The 15,135-nt window shown below is 40.2% G+C and overlaps 1 protein-coding gene across 2 annotated transcripts in view; it reads left to right on the top strand.

Annotated features, from left to right (window-relative positions):
* wdr75 (WD repeat domain 75) overlaps positions 1–15,135 on the top strand; it is a 35,592-nt gene that overhangs the window by 11,912 nt on the left and 8,545 nt on the right. For both annotated transcript variants that reach the window (XM_072579021.1, XM_072579022.1), the window contains 2 exons: positions 4,120–4,298; positions 5,777–5,940. In XM_072579021.1, the coding sequence (XP_072435122.1) occupies positions 4,120–4,298; positions 5,777–5,940 (343 nt within the window). The remainder of the gene's footprint in view (positions 1–4,119; positions 4,299–5,776; positions 5,941–15,135) is intronic.

Raw genomic sequence — 15,135 nt, 5'->3', positions numbered from 1 at the left:
ATGCCCCATCAGTTTTCCAAGAGTTTCTTCTCTTGTAATTAACGTACATTACCCAATCTTTACTTGCACGACGTACATTGTGGGGACTGGGTTTGTGCTGGTTGTAACAATCGAGACATTTTTAATATGGATGAATTCTGTATGCTTTTTGACTGCTTAATCTTTTGTGAAGTAAATTGCATGTAAATAAAATCAGACTGAGTTTAATTTGAAACAATGACCTAGAATTTGCTGACAAAGCAAAACATTGTCATTGCTAGCATGTGGCAAATACTGCATGAGTTGCGCTCATCACCAGTTGTTAGATAATTTGTGCCAATTCATCATTAGTCTTATGACTGCATCAGCTTGCCATTTAACCATACAATTATCAAGAAATTCTTATTTGTAAGTTATTTGCCTGTTAAGCTCATCACACAATGTTAGAATTGGTATTTGACTGCACACAGACTTTCTTAATGATTTAGATGATTAATCTTACGCTATGATTCAGTATATTCTAAACCAAAAAGGGATAAGTGAAACTGGAGTCGCATTCTTGATTGTCTTAAATATTCTAAAGAGGTTTTAAACATTTTCTCTTTTCTCTTCCTGTTCTCTTGCTTTTTGTCTTTAACTCAATGGTTTCTTCTTTATTTCTCTTGACAGTCAAATTTAGGTTAACAATCAATTAGGAGATAGTGAGGACTGCAGATGCTGGTAAATCAGATTCGATAAAGTGTGGCACTGGAAAAGGCACAGGAGGTTGTGCAGCATCTGAGAAGCAAGAGAGTCCACATTTTGGGCATCAGGACCCTGATGAAGGGTTATGCCCAAAACATCAACTTTCTTGCCCGTCAGATGCTGCCTGACCTGCTGTGCCTTTTCCAGCTCCACACTTTATCGACACTTTCAGTCAACTTTCTTCCCTACCGTTCCAAGTTTTTTTTTGTTATTCTTAAAACCCATTTCTTGAGATAGGCTGTTGGTCCTGTTGCTCACTAATGTCCCATGTCTTGTCAAACTGTAGTTAGCTCAACCTCCTAGTAATTTATAGGTGCAAACAATGTTTATGCTGAAGGAAAATGTCTTAACCAATAATGCTTTACAGCAGATTTTGGTGTGTTACACTGTTGTGTTTGTACCATAGTAATGTGAACATATAATGCAACACTGGCTACTAAATTTACTTTGTTCAATCAATCTATCTAAAATTCTGCATCAATCTGGAAGAAAAAAAATGCATAAGCGATGCAACCCCAATATGCAAGACTTTCCTTTTTAAACTAGGTGAGCATTTTAAATATTTTTCAGCACCTCAAACGTGGATGTCACGGTGTTCTCTTCTAAAAGTTCTTGTGGCCCAATTGATTGTTTAAAAGTCCTGATCAGGGAAAGTTAATGTGCAGCATTCATTGGTTGTATCTAAATATTAAAATAGTAGACATGATTCATGTAATAATACTTGAGTTAGGCCCCTGTTGGAATATTGTCGGAAAGATGTTGTGAGACTTGAAAGGGTTCAGAAAAGCTTTTAGGAGAAAGTGAGGACTGCAGATGCTGGAGATCAGAGCTGAAAATGTGTTGCTGGAAAAGCGCAGCAGGTCAGGCAGCATCCAAGGAGCAGGAGAATCGACGTTTCGGGCATGAGCCCTTCTTCAGGAATCGGGCTCATGCCAGAAACATCGATTCTCCTGTTCCTTGGATGCTGCCTGACCTGCTGCGCTTTTACAGCAACACATTTTCAGTTCAGAAAAGCTTTACAAGGATGTTGCCATGTTTGGCGTATTTGAGCTATAGGGAGAGGTTGGATAGGCATGGGCTGTTTTCCTTGGAGGCTGAGGGGTGACCTTATAGAGGTTTACAAAATTGAGGGGCAGGGATAGGATAAATAGACAAAGTCTTTTCCCTGGAGTGGGGGCAGTCCAGAACTAGAGAGCACAAGTCTAGGGTGAGGGGGAAAAAGATGAGGCCTAAGGGGCAACTTTTTCACAGAGGGTGGTACGTGTATGGAATGAGCTGTTAGAGGATGTGATGGAGGCGAGTACAATTGCAACATTTTTAAAGGCATCTGGATGGATATATGAATAGGAAGGGTTTGCAGGGATATGGGCCAGGTGCTAGCAGATGGGACTAGATTGGGTTGGGATATCTAGTTGGCATGGACGAGTTGGACCGAAGGGTCTGTTTCCATGCTCTACACTTCTGATTGTATGACTGTAGCAAAGTTAGTTGTTTTTTACCTGATGCCTATCTGGTCACTGGAGATGTCAATCCGATGTTCATAGCTGAAAGTTGTCCTTGAAATTAATTTTTTACAAAGGTTAAAAAGGGTGAGGTATTTAAACTTAAAAAGTGTAAATGCTTGCTGAAAAGTATTTCCACAAGACTATTATCTGATGCAAACATATTTGTTTGCTTTTTAATTCACATCATTGGGCTGACTTGAGAAAATAGCTTCATTAAAGCAAGTATTAATTTGAAAGCACATTTCAAAAAGTGTACCTAGATTCAGTCCTTGGAAGAATAGTGAAAAATTCTGTAATATAATTTTATTCTGCTTTTTCGTTTTATTGATTTTTTTCCTCCATTTTTTTCAAATGCAAAATACTGTAAATACTGGCGATTTGAAATAAAAACCAAATGTTGGAGAAAAATAGCCAGTCTTGCAGAATTTGTCAAAAGTGAAGCATTTTGTGTCTGTTTTTGTCTTTGTTTTATTTCACTTTTTCTTGCTTGTTTCGCAGTTATCATCTGTCCCTATCCTTGTTTTATCTTACCAGTGGTCTTAGAATCTTTCTTGGGCTTTTGCAGTCACAACTAATGCTGCAATAGCTTTGGCTTTGTCAATTCTTTTGCACCCATGTTACTTTCCTCAACAATAAAGCTAAACTGAAATTATACACATCAGTGATGCAAATGATAGAGTGCAGATTCCTATGGAATGAAATGTAATGTTGTTGGGACTAAACACCACCGATGACATAAGCTAATTGTTCTATTATTCATGTAATGAGTGGTCTTCAACATAATGACTATATTTATTGGTAAATAAGCAATAAGTAATTCACTGTCCATGGCCATTTAGCAAAAATATTGTACGTTAGTGATAGAGAATGCTGGTAGTGTGAAATGACAAAGAACCTAACTATTCTTCCAAAAAGCCTTTTTTCTCCTAGAAATAACCCGGAAGTGTATCAATGCAGAAAGCTGGATATTAGATACAGATAATTTATAAATTCCTAAATTTCTTCCTTTCTCATTTTTTCATGGGGATGTGGACATCACTGGCAGATTTCCTTCCTAAAGGACAACAGTGAACCATATGAACTTTATGTAAATCAATAATAGTTACATGATCACCATAAGGCTAGCTTTTAATTCCTGATATTAGTCAAACTTCAATAGCTGACAGAGTGGAAATTGAACGCATATCCCTAGAACATTAGTTTGGGGTTCTACGTTTAGTCTAGTGTTATTACCATTACCCTATCACTTCCCTTGGACTAGTAATCCAAAACCTCAGACTAATGTTCTGGGGACATAGGTTGGAATGCCACCATGGCTAATGTTGACATTTTCTTCTGGCATGACATTTTATAAACCATGTTTTAGGTCATTTCTTTACCCTATATTATTAAACAGTCTTATTTTTGATATACAAATGGTACTCAAAGTTGTGTGCAGCTATTGTATTAATATTACATGAATGTTGTGTGTCTCCCCAATCATTGAGTCATTTTTCCAAGAAATGTTTCATTGAAGTAACTTCAAACATGTCTTTCACACTTTGGCAATCAAACGCACAGCAATGGTTTTGATGCAACATTTTATGCTTTTGGTATTTTGAACAATTTCTTGGCACACAATGCTTTAATCTTCTTAGAACTATATGGAACATTAGTGGAATGTACAGAAACAAAAACAGATGCTGCCAGACCTACTGAGCATTTCCAGCAACATCTGTGAAGAGATATTAGAAGTTAACGTTTTGGGTCTGGTGACCCTTGCTCAGAAGAATTGTCCAGGCCCCTCCAATTAGTTTTCAGAATTCTTTAGTTTCTAAATATTTAAAAAGCAGACATGATTAGTAATATTTAGGTACAGCTAAATTTGCTTCATTTTGTTTCCATTTCACAGCTAGACATAGTACAAAAGGAATATATCCACCAATCGTCAGAACTAAACCAGACTCAGGTGGTCAAGGCAGCCTTTGACTGTCAGGGTACATGGTTGGTAACTGTGGAAGAAAGGAAGGACGAAACCACTGACCTTGAGCAGCAAATGAAACTTTGGGCTTATAATGAGGAACAACAGAGGTGAGCTTTCCAAACCCAAATACCATGCACAGAAATGAAACACATTAACTTATTTTTGCCTCTATTTAAAGATGATTCACTGAAGTTGAATTTAGAGCAATGAACCTCTTGTACATTTTAGTTAAAATATTTGAATTATGTCAAGTGTTTTACTGACTTTTTTGAAATTTTTACTGTAGCTGTTGATTGTCACAATATTTCTTGTAAAGCTATATTACTAAAAGTATATAAATCACTTGTTACTTTCTCTTGTTAGGTGGAAAATAGTCCTTGAAACCTCTGTCAGAGGGTGTGAATGTTTTACTGTTTTTGTTAAAAGCAGTGCTTTTTTTCCTTTAACAGCAACATTATTTGCTGCTTGAAGTATAACTCTTCATCCTGTATAGTTAAACTGGCTGTTATAAATGATTAGGAGTTTATTTGTAACCTCAAAAGAGATATGATGACAGTGTTGTGTAATTAGTCTGCATCCATTCATTGCACAGCAGGCAGCATGTTAAATTCATGCCCACTTTTACGTGTGAAGTTCATTGTTAGCACATCAGCTGAAAGCTTGATGTAAATACTTAAAAGCAGTTTTATGCCTTAAGGGGAGGGGCATTGTACCTGTAAATGTAAGAAGCCATTTTTACACTGAAGTCTAGAAAATGGCTGAATGAGCCAGAGAGAGAACCTCCAGAAAGGGGTGTGATTGCACCAGCAACTTAATTTATAATTGCCCCTTTTAAATTGCATTGATTAATTCTGGTTGGAGTGTGGGCTTGCACATCAGACCACATTTCTAAATCTCATTTGATCATGAGTAACTAAAGAATAGTAGTGAATGGCCAGATTTGACCCCTGTATTTTGAAGAATTTTGGCTTATATGCACTTATATAATTTATAATCTAAAGGAGAGATTTTATTTATTTCTGCTACTGAACTTTGGCTTTTCTCTAGTAAGAAAAAACTTTCTTAAGCAATTGCTAGATGGAACAGTTTGAAGGCGCTCCTTCAATGATTCCAGAGTTTTCACAGGAATCATGCTTGCTATAACTAGCTTTAATATTCAAGTAAAATAGAATACCAACAGGGTTAGAAGTAGCATTACAAATTCTGGTCTCTGCATTCTAAATTACCGTTCATCCACTGCTGGCTGTCTCCAGTTTTCTAGATCCTATGTTCTAGAATTCTCTCTATAACTTTTCTTCCTGTACCTCAATTTCTTCTTTGAAATTTTTAAAATTTAACTCTTTGACTAAACTTTCACTCATCTGACTAACTATCTCCCGATGTAAATCAGTGTCCTTGCTTTTTTTTTACGAATTCCATTATGAAAGGCCTTGGGCTGCTTCATTAAGGAGCTGTACAAATAAGTTGTGGTATTAAGATCCACTAAATATCTCTGATAGGGAAGTACTGCAATAAATCGAAATTTATCAAATGTCATTTGCGGTGTGATTTTAATTAATAAAATTTATTTCTTTCCTCATGACAGTTTTGCCCTTAATACTATGATAAATGCACCACATGAGAGCCACATCTCAGCACTTTGCTTTCAAAATTTGACTGGCTCTAGAAGTGGGCCAGCTACGTTGGTAACAGCTGGACTCGATTGCCAGTTCAAAGTTTGGATTCTTGGAGATGATTCAGATATATACAGTAAGTACTTAGCCATTAACAAGCAGCCATTTGAGATAGCTCCTCTTCACTTTTAAACATTTCTTTTGAGCTTTGAGTAATATGCCAGATCAGTAATTGAGGGTAATTGAACATCAATCCTAAATTATTAAGAGACCTATTTGTTTGTTTTCTCCCATTTATGGTGCCTTTGAATATCAGACTGATTCAGGCAACTTGAAAATCGATATTTCCTGCTCAACAAAATGTAATAGCCCGTGAGGTTATTTCACACATGGTGTCAGTGTTAATTATCAGCAAGCGCACTGAGCTGGTCCCACACTTCTACCTATGTCGGTCTGCAAGTTTTCTTTCTTCAGTTAGTTAACTAACTTGTTCAGCGACAATTTAATAATCTTCCAACACACACTCAGGCAGTGCATTCAACATCTTCGTCTCTTATATTGAAAAATTTCCTTGGGTCATATTTTGGCTGCTTTGGCATGCAGAGTAACTTAGTAGGTCCTTGAACTGCTACTAATGAAAACAGTTTATTCTGATGTTCTAAATCTTCCCCTCCTCTCCAAGAAACACATGACTGGGCCATCATTCTTATATTTTCGTAAATCTTCTCTGCTCCCTCTCCAGTGCCTACACATCCTCCTTCAGTTGTGTCCTGAAAAAGGATCCATTGGTCTAGTTAAAGTTGAATCAGTGTTTTATAAAAGGTCAATATATCTTCCTTGTTTTTGTAACTTATTGTTTTGTTTATAAACTGAGCATTTCAAATGCCTTACCCACCACTTTCTAAATCTGCCATGCTATCTTCGTTGTTTGTATACATGTGCCCTTGGTTCCTGCGCCACTTTAGAATTGTATCCTTAATATTATCTCTCCCAATTCTTCTTGCCAGAATGTAACACTACACTTCTCTACAATAAATTCTATGTCCATTGAAATTTATCACAGACTTCCTCACTATACACAATAGTTCCAAGTTTTAGATCATCCGCAAATGTTTAAACTATGTCCTTAGCATCAAAGCCTAGAAGCAGAGAAGAAAACTACAGTTCTATCACTGACTGTTGGTATACTTGACTCTATATATTACTCCACTCCAAAAAGCATTTGCTCATCACTACTGTTACTTCCATTCAGCCAACTTTGAATCCATGTTGCTATTGTCTCTTTTATTCAATGAGCTCTAACTTTGAAGCTAAGCCTATCACCTGGTAGCTTATTCAACTTTTTTGGAAGTCCCTGTACACAACATCAACTATATTGCCCTCGTAAACCTCATCTGGTCACGTTAGTTGTACATTATTTGATTTTAACAAATATAACTGATTTTCTTTACTTCACATTTGTGCAAGTGATTGATTCGAGCTTTCCCAACAACAATTTTAAACTGCTTATAATCCTTGACTTATCCCTGTTCTGTTTTTGAAGGATGTAACATTTGAAACTCTTTATTAATTTGCACCATCCCATCTGGAAAATTCTCCAGTTTGACGTTGGTAATGTTTGCTTCCTTGCTGAAGATAAATGAATACTTTGCACGTAGTACACAGCTTTGGCCACTGCTTCTGTACAGAAATCCTTTTTTTGGACCCTAATTGAACATAGAAAAGTACAGCACAGAACAGGCCCTTCAGCCCATGATATTGTGCTGAGGATTATTCCTAATCTAAAACAAAATAACCTAACCTACGCACTCCTCAATTCACTGCTGTGCATGTCCAGCAGTCACTTAACTGTCACTGCTTCCACCACCATCACCTGGCAACGCATTCCATGCATTCTCAACTCTCTGCATAAAGAACCTACCTCTGACATCTCCTCTACACCTTCCTCCTAATATCTTAAACCTATGTGCCAGTCAATCCTGCTTTGGGGAAAAGAATCTGACTATTGACTCTATCTATGCCTCTCATTACCTTGTATACCTCGATCAGGTCACCTCTGTTCCTTGTTCTCTCCTGAGAAAAACATCCGAGCTTAGTCAACCTCTCTTCGTAAGTTAAGCCCTCCAGTCCAGGCAGCATCCTGGTAAACCTTCTTTACACCCTCTCCAAAGCCTCCGTATCTTTCCTATAGTAGGGCAAACAGGACTAGACACAATTTTCCAAATGTGGTCTCACCAGGGACTTGTAGAGCTACAGCAAAACCTCATGGCTGTTAAACTCAATCCCCCTGTTAATGAAAGCCAAAACGCCATATGCTTTCTTAACCCTGTCCACCTTGAGTAGCAACTTTGAGGGATCTATGCACTTGAACACCAAGATCCCTCTGTTCATCCACACTGCCAAGAATCCTGTCTTTAATCCTATATTCAGCAATCAAGTCTCTATGAATGCTGTACATCTTTATGACTCTATGACCTTCCAGACTACATCACTTTGCATTTATCCAGGTTGAACTCCATCTGCTATTTCTCAGCCCAGCTCTGCATCCTGTCTATGTCGCGCTGCAGCCTGCAATAGCCCTTTATACTATCATCAGCACCTCCAATCTTTGTGTCATTGGCAAATTTACTGACCCACCCCTCAACCTTCTCATCCAAGTCATTTGTAAAAACGACAAAGTGCAGAGGCCCAAGAGCAGAGCCCTGTGGGACACCACTCAACACTGACCTCCAGACAGAATATTTTCCATCTATAGCCACACTCTGCCTTTTCTCAGCCAACCAATTCTGAATCCAGACAGCCAAATCTCCCTGTATCCCATACCTCCTGACTTTATGAATGAGCCTACCACGGAGCACCTTATCAAATGTCTTGCTGAAGTCCAGATACACCACATCTACTGCTCGACCTTAATCGACCTGTCTGATCACCTCTTCAAAGAATTCAGTAAGATTTGAGAGGCATGATCCTCACCTCACAAAGCCATGCTGACTGCCTTTAATCATGCTATGCTTTTCCAAATAGTCATAAATCCTATCCCTCAATTCTTTCCAAAACCTTGCTGACCACAGACATAAAACTGACTGGTCTGTTATCGCTCGGGATTTCCCTACTCCCCTTCTTGAAAAGAGGAACAACATTCACCTCCCTCCAATCCTCCAGTAAACCCCCGTGGAGAGTGAGGAAGCAAAGATCTTTGCCAGCGGCTTAGCAACCTCCTTTCTCACTTCCCAGAGCATCCTAGGATAAATCTGGATCTTAATGTTTGCCAAAATTTCCAGCACATCAACTTCAATCTTGATCTGTTCAAGCCTGTGCCCTAGCTCCTCAACGTTCTCATTCACAACAAGGTCCTTTCCTTGGTCCTTTCCCCTTTAGGGCTTCCCCTATCTGCTCAGACTCCATGCACAAGTTCCCTACGTTATCCCTGACAGGCCCTACCTTCTCTCTGATCATTCTCTTGTTCCTCATGTATGAGTAAAATGCCTTTGGGTTCTCCCTAATCCCACCTGCCAAGCCTTTCTTGTGCCCCCTCATGGCTCTCCTCAGTCCATTTCTGAGCTCCTTTCTAGTAAGCCTGTAATCCCCTAAAGCTGTGCTAATCCTTGCTACTTCCACCTTACATAAGCTGCCGCCTTCCGCTTGACGAGAAGCCCCTCTGTTCTCATCATCCAAGGTTCCTTAAACTTACCCCTTCTTGCCTGTCTCGGGAACAATTTTGTGCATCACTCACAACAACTGCTCCTTAAACAGTCTCCACATGTGCCATTTCTGTGGAACAATTCCTCCCAATCTGTACTTCCCAACTCCTGTCTGATAGCATCATAATTTCCTTTCCCTAAGTAAATATCTTCCCTTAGTAACTGTTCCTTTTCCTTTCCAAAGCTATGGTAAATGTGAGGCAGTTGTGGTCACTGTCACCAAAGCGTTCTCCCACCATGAGATCTGACACCTGCCCTGGCTCATTGCCGAGCACCAAATCCAAAGTGGCCTCTCCCCTCACTGGCTTGTCTACATCCTGAGTAAGGAAACCCTCCTTAACACACCTGACAAAAGCGGCTCCATCCAAACCATCTGCACTAAGGAGGTTCCAGTCAATATTAGGAAAGTTGAAGTCACCCATAACAACAGCCCTGCTACATCTGCATTTTTCCAAAATCTACCAGCCTATGAGTTCTTCAATCTCCTACTTTTATTAGAGGGTCTGTAGAAAACCCCCAGTGAGGTGGCTGTTCCCTTGCTGTTCCTGACTTCCACCCATACTGACTCAGTAGACAAACCTTCCTCAACAACCTTTTTGTTTCTGTAGTTGTGATGCACTCTCTGATTAGCAATGCTACAGCTCCTCCTCTTTCTCTACCTTCCCTATTCTTTTTAAACGTTCTAAACCCTGGAACATCAAGCAACCATTCTGCCCCTGTGAAACCCTGTGTCTCCGTTATGGTCACAACATCATAGTCCCAAGTACTGATCCATGCTCTAAGTTCATCACTCTTATTTCTGACATTCCTTGCATTAAAGCAGACACACATTAGCTGATCCCTTTGTTTCATCACATGAAAAAACTTCCTGATAGATTCACTACATCCTGTCACTACTCCATCTACAACTACCCCTCTCAGACATGTAGCGCTGGTTCCCATTTCCTTGCCAAACCCTCCCGAACCCTACAAACAAATCTTCCACCCAGATAATTTGTACCCCTCCAGTTCAGGAGCAACCCATCCTTCATGTACAGGTCCCACCTTCCCCAGAAGGCATCCCAATGGTCTAGTTATCTGAAGCCCTCCCTCCTGCACCAGTCTCACAGCCACATGTTAAGCTGCACTCGCTGATTGTTCCTCACCTCACTATCGTTTGGCAGCAAACCTGAGATCACTATTCATCCTGCTCTTCAGCTTCAACCTAGCTCTCTCTAGTCACTTTTCAGATCCTCAATCCCTTTTCTGGCTATATCATTGGTGCCAATATGTACCATGATTTCTGGCTGCTCACTCTCCTCCTTCAGAATCCTGTAAACCCGATCGATGACATCCCGGATCCTGACACCAGGGAGGCAGCATACCTTCCAGGAGTCTGGTTCCTGACCACAAAATCTCCTGTCAATCTGTCTAACTATTGAGTACCTCCCAACCACTAGCGCTTTTATTCTCTTTCTTTCCCACCTTCCCCCCCCCCGAGCCACAGTGCCAGAGACCTGACAACTATGGCTTTCCCCTAGTAGGCCATCTCTACCAGCAGTATCCAAAACGATATACTTATTGCTGAGGGGAACGGCCACAGGGGATCCCTGCTCTATATGTTGGTTCCCTTTCCTCCCCCAACTGTAACCCAGCTGTCCTTATCCTGTGTCTGAGGAGTGACCACCTCCCTGTACATCCCCTCAATTTCTTCCTCAGCTTCCCAGATGATCTACAGTTCATCTAGTTCCAGTTTCCTAACTCTGTTTTCGAGGAGTTGGGGTTGGGAACACTTCCCACAGATGTGTTCGACAGACATGTGTCGTGTCTCTCTCCTGCCACATTCTGTAGCAGGAACATGCAACTGCCCTATCAGCCATACCCTGCTAATCTGCAAGTCAATACCGAACTAAACAAAGTTAAAAATCACACAACACCAGGTTATTGTCCAGCAGGTTTAATTGGAAGCACTAGTTTTCGGAGCACCACTCCTTCACGTGATTGTAGAGGACACAATTGTAAGGCACAGAATTTATAGCAAATATTTAGTGTGATGTAACTGAAATAATACATTGAAAAATACCTTGATTGTTGAGTCTTTCATCTGTTCGAATACCATGATAGTTTCACTATCATGTGTAAATCACAAAACTTTTTTAAGAAGTTGCATTCTCAGGTTAGCTGTAACAATTGGTGTTAGATAGTCAATATGTTGAATGTGTTAGCCCCCTTTATTCTCTGTCTATGCCATGATGTTTAGATTGATTCTAATCTAAAAAGTGCGTTAAGAGTTTTACATGAATTCATGCAGTTTTTGAGCAAAGTACAATGTAACTCTGCAAATACAAATTCACGGCACAAAATATATATGTGCATTTGGGTCTTTGTGTCTGTTCGTGTGTCTATCTGGGTTGGGGGTTGTGCGTGTGAGTGTGTTTTTGTGTGTATAGTGAGTGTAGTGTGTCTTAAGTCTGTGAGGGGGTGCATGTGGGAGCGTGTGTGTGTGTCTGGGGTTGGGGAGTTGTCTGTCTGAGAGAGTGTATATGTGTGTGTGCATCAGTTAGAGTGGTCTAAGACTCAGGATGCCTGTGGGAATGTGTGTGACTGCAAGGGGGTGTGTGTGTGTGTAGGAGTGTTTTGTTTTTGTGTGTGTATCGTGCAATGGTAAATCTTTTCAGGGTAACTCTTTTCAGGGTGACTATGGACTAGGACAAGGTGCAATTCAGAGTTAAAATAATTAAATGGGGGTGGGGTGCTCAACTTAAATGAAGTGACAACCATTCTAGTGCAGGTAAACTAGTATGAAGCATTGGAAGATAAACCAATGAACCCAAGGTCCCGGTCGAGGCCTTCCCTATGGGTATGGAACTTAGCTATCGGCCTCTGCTCAGCCACTTTTCGCTGCTGCCTGTCCCGAAGTCCGCCTTGGAGGATGATCACCCGAAGGTTCGAGGTCGAATGTCCTGGACTGCTAAAGTGTTCCCCAACTGTAACGAACACTCCTGTCTGCTGATTGTTGTGTGGTGCCCATTCATCTGTTGCCATAGCCTTTGCTTGGTTTCACCAATGTACTATGCCTCAGGGCATCGTTGCCTGCAACATATAAGATAGACAACGTTGGCTGAATTCACTGCATGAATTCATGTAAAACTCTGTTATCTCACTTTTTAGATTAGAATCAAATCTAAACATGTCACAGACAGAGAACACAGAGGACTAACACCAACTTCTTAAAAAGGTTTTGTGATTTACATATGAAAGAAGTGAAACTATCATGGTATTCAAACAGACAAAAGACAACAGCCAATCAAGGTATTTTTAGATTAGATTAGATTACTTAGTGTGGAAACAGGCCCTTCGGCCGAACAAGTCCACACCGCCCCGCCGAAGCGCAACCCACCCATACCCCTTACCTAACACTACGGGCAATTTAGCATGGCCAATTCACCTGACCTGCACATTTTTGGACTGTGGGAGGAAACTGGAGCACCCGGAGAAAACCCACGCAGACACGAGAAGAATGTGCAAACTCCACACAGTCAGTTGCCTGAGGCGGGAATTGAACCCAGGTCTCTGGCGCTGTGAGGCAGCAGTGCTAACCACTGTGCCACCGTGCCGCCCAATGTATAATTTTCAATGTATAATTTCAGTTACATCACACTAAATGTTTGCTATAAATTCTGTGCCTTACAATTGTGTCCTCCACAATCCCCTGATGAAGGAGCGGTGCTCCGAAAGTTAGTGCTTCCAATTAAACCTGTTGGATTATAACCTGGTGTTTGTGATTTTTAACTTTGTACACCCCAGTCCAACACCGGCATCTCCAAATCAGAACTAAACAAGGAAGAGAAGGGGGAAAAAAATGAGAGAACCTGAAAACTTAGAGTTTATAGACTGTTAGTAAGGTTAGAGGAAGTGGATTGGGGGGAGGCCCTACGGTGTCTGGTCTCTGGTTTAGATCTTACCCATTTAAAAATTTTCTGGCAGCTCTGCTGCTCTGCTCAAAATGGAGGCCCAACCTTCGAGCTAAGTCTTTTTAAGTGGGTAAAACTGACTTTCCCAGCAGCCCTGGTTTCTCTCTGCCCTCTCCATAATAGAGTCCATATGCTTTTTATTCCTCCCATTTTTATATCTGAACAAAATGATTGGATTCCTTTTTATGCTAACTGCCAGTCTCTTACACTGTCGTAGCCTCATTTGACATTTCTTAGCTCAGTCTACACTTGCTTTCTGAGCTTTATGTTCAACCAGGTCCTCGCTTGCCTTAGCAGGCATCCTTCTGCTTTCTCTTTTTTTAATCATCCAGGAACCTTTTTGATTTTGTTTGTTCTGCAAAATTCTTGAAATATGTATAGCTGTACCCAAACAACGTGCCCTTTTTTAAAGGCAGTTGATTGTTCCATTACTGGTTTATCTTCCAATGCTTCATACTAGTTTACCTGCACTAGAATGGTTGTCACTTCATTTAAGTTGAGCACCCCACCCCATTTAATTATTTTAACTCTGAATTGCACCTTGTCCTAGTCCATAGTCACCCTGAAAAGATTTACCAAAATTATTCCAGGCATACGTGTTATCTTTGAAATTGGAGCACACAAAATTATGGGGAAATTTGGTAAAGGTTAGATTATAGAGTAGATTATAACACCTTGTCTAAAGTAGACAAGGGAAAGCGGATGATACAAGGAGAGCGAGCACATATTTCAGGTTTTAGATAAGAGATCCAGTAAGGATGTGGGTAATTTTAATGACCCTTTGACGATTCACAGTGACAACATACCAATTGTGCTCACTCAGTCTATGTTTGCAAACCTCAGAACAGTGTGTCCACAATTAGATGTGATTCTACTGTTGGAATCAGTGGATAAAATACATCAAACTGTACTAAGAAGTACATTGGAAACCAGTTTAAAAGTATTAATTAGGCTCATGTGATGCATGCTAGAAGATACATGTATTAAGACACCGGGTCCTTTTTTTTTAATGAAGAGAAAAGTAATCTATGCATACGTTTCACTATTTTCATGAGAAAATTCGGTTGTGAAGACTGCCAGTCTCTACTCCATTGCCAACACATTATTCTGACTAATCAGAGTCCACCTGTCTGGTTGAGAACTAAGATTGACAGTTGTTGCATCTCCATTCCACCAGAGCACACTGTTCATGTTGTGTAAAATGCTGTTCTTTTTTTTTCAAGTTGGTTTCTTGCATTCTAGTTCCTGTAAATGCAATTTGTAAAACATTGTTCAAAGTTTTAGAAAGGTTTGGGTAAGTTTTTGCCTCTTGACAACCTTAACAATAGAACAACCAGGTAACGTATTCTTGGTGCACTTTCAGTTGTAAGAGATTCAACAGTAGAAGGTGTGTTTGCATAGGTTTCCACATAGAGTTACAGAATTTTGTCATCCAGTTTCAACAAGCTGATTATTACTTCATTGAAAAATTATATGAAATACCAAACTTGTCCTATCATTTATTTTAATACCTCATTTGCTGATAGAAATCATTTTGCCTGCGAAAGTGAGGACTGCAGATGCTGGAGATTAGAGTCAAGATTAGAGTGGTGCTGGAAAGGCACAGCAGGTTGGGCAGCATCGACATTTCGGGCAGGAGCCCATCATTAGGAATGATGATTTCTGATGAAAGTCTCC

Source organism: Chiloscyllium punctatum, chromosome 10, assembly GCF_047496795.1.
Source record: "Chiloscyllium punctatum isolate Juve2018m chromosome 10, sChiPun1.3, whole genome shotgun sequence".
NCBI lineage: Eukaryota > Metazoa > Chordata > Chondrichthyes > Orectolobiformes > Hemiscylliidae > Chiloscyllium > Chiloscyllium punctatum.
This window is presented reverse-complemented; position numbering and strand designations above follow the sequence as displayed.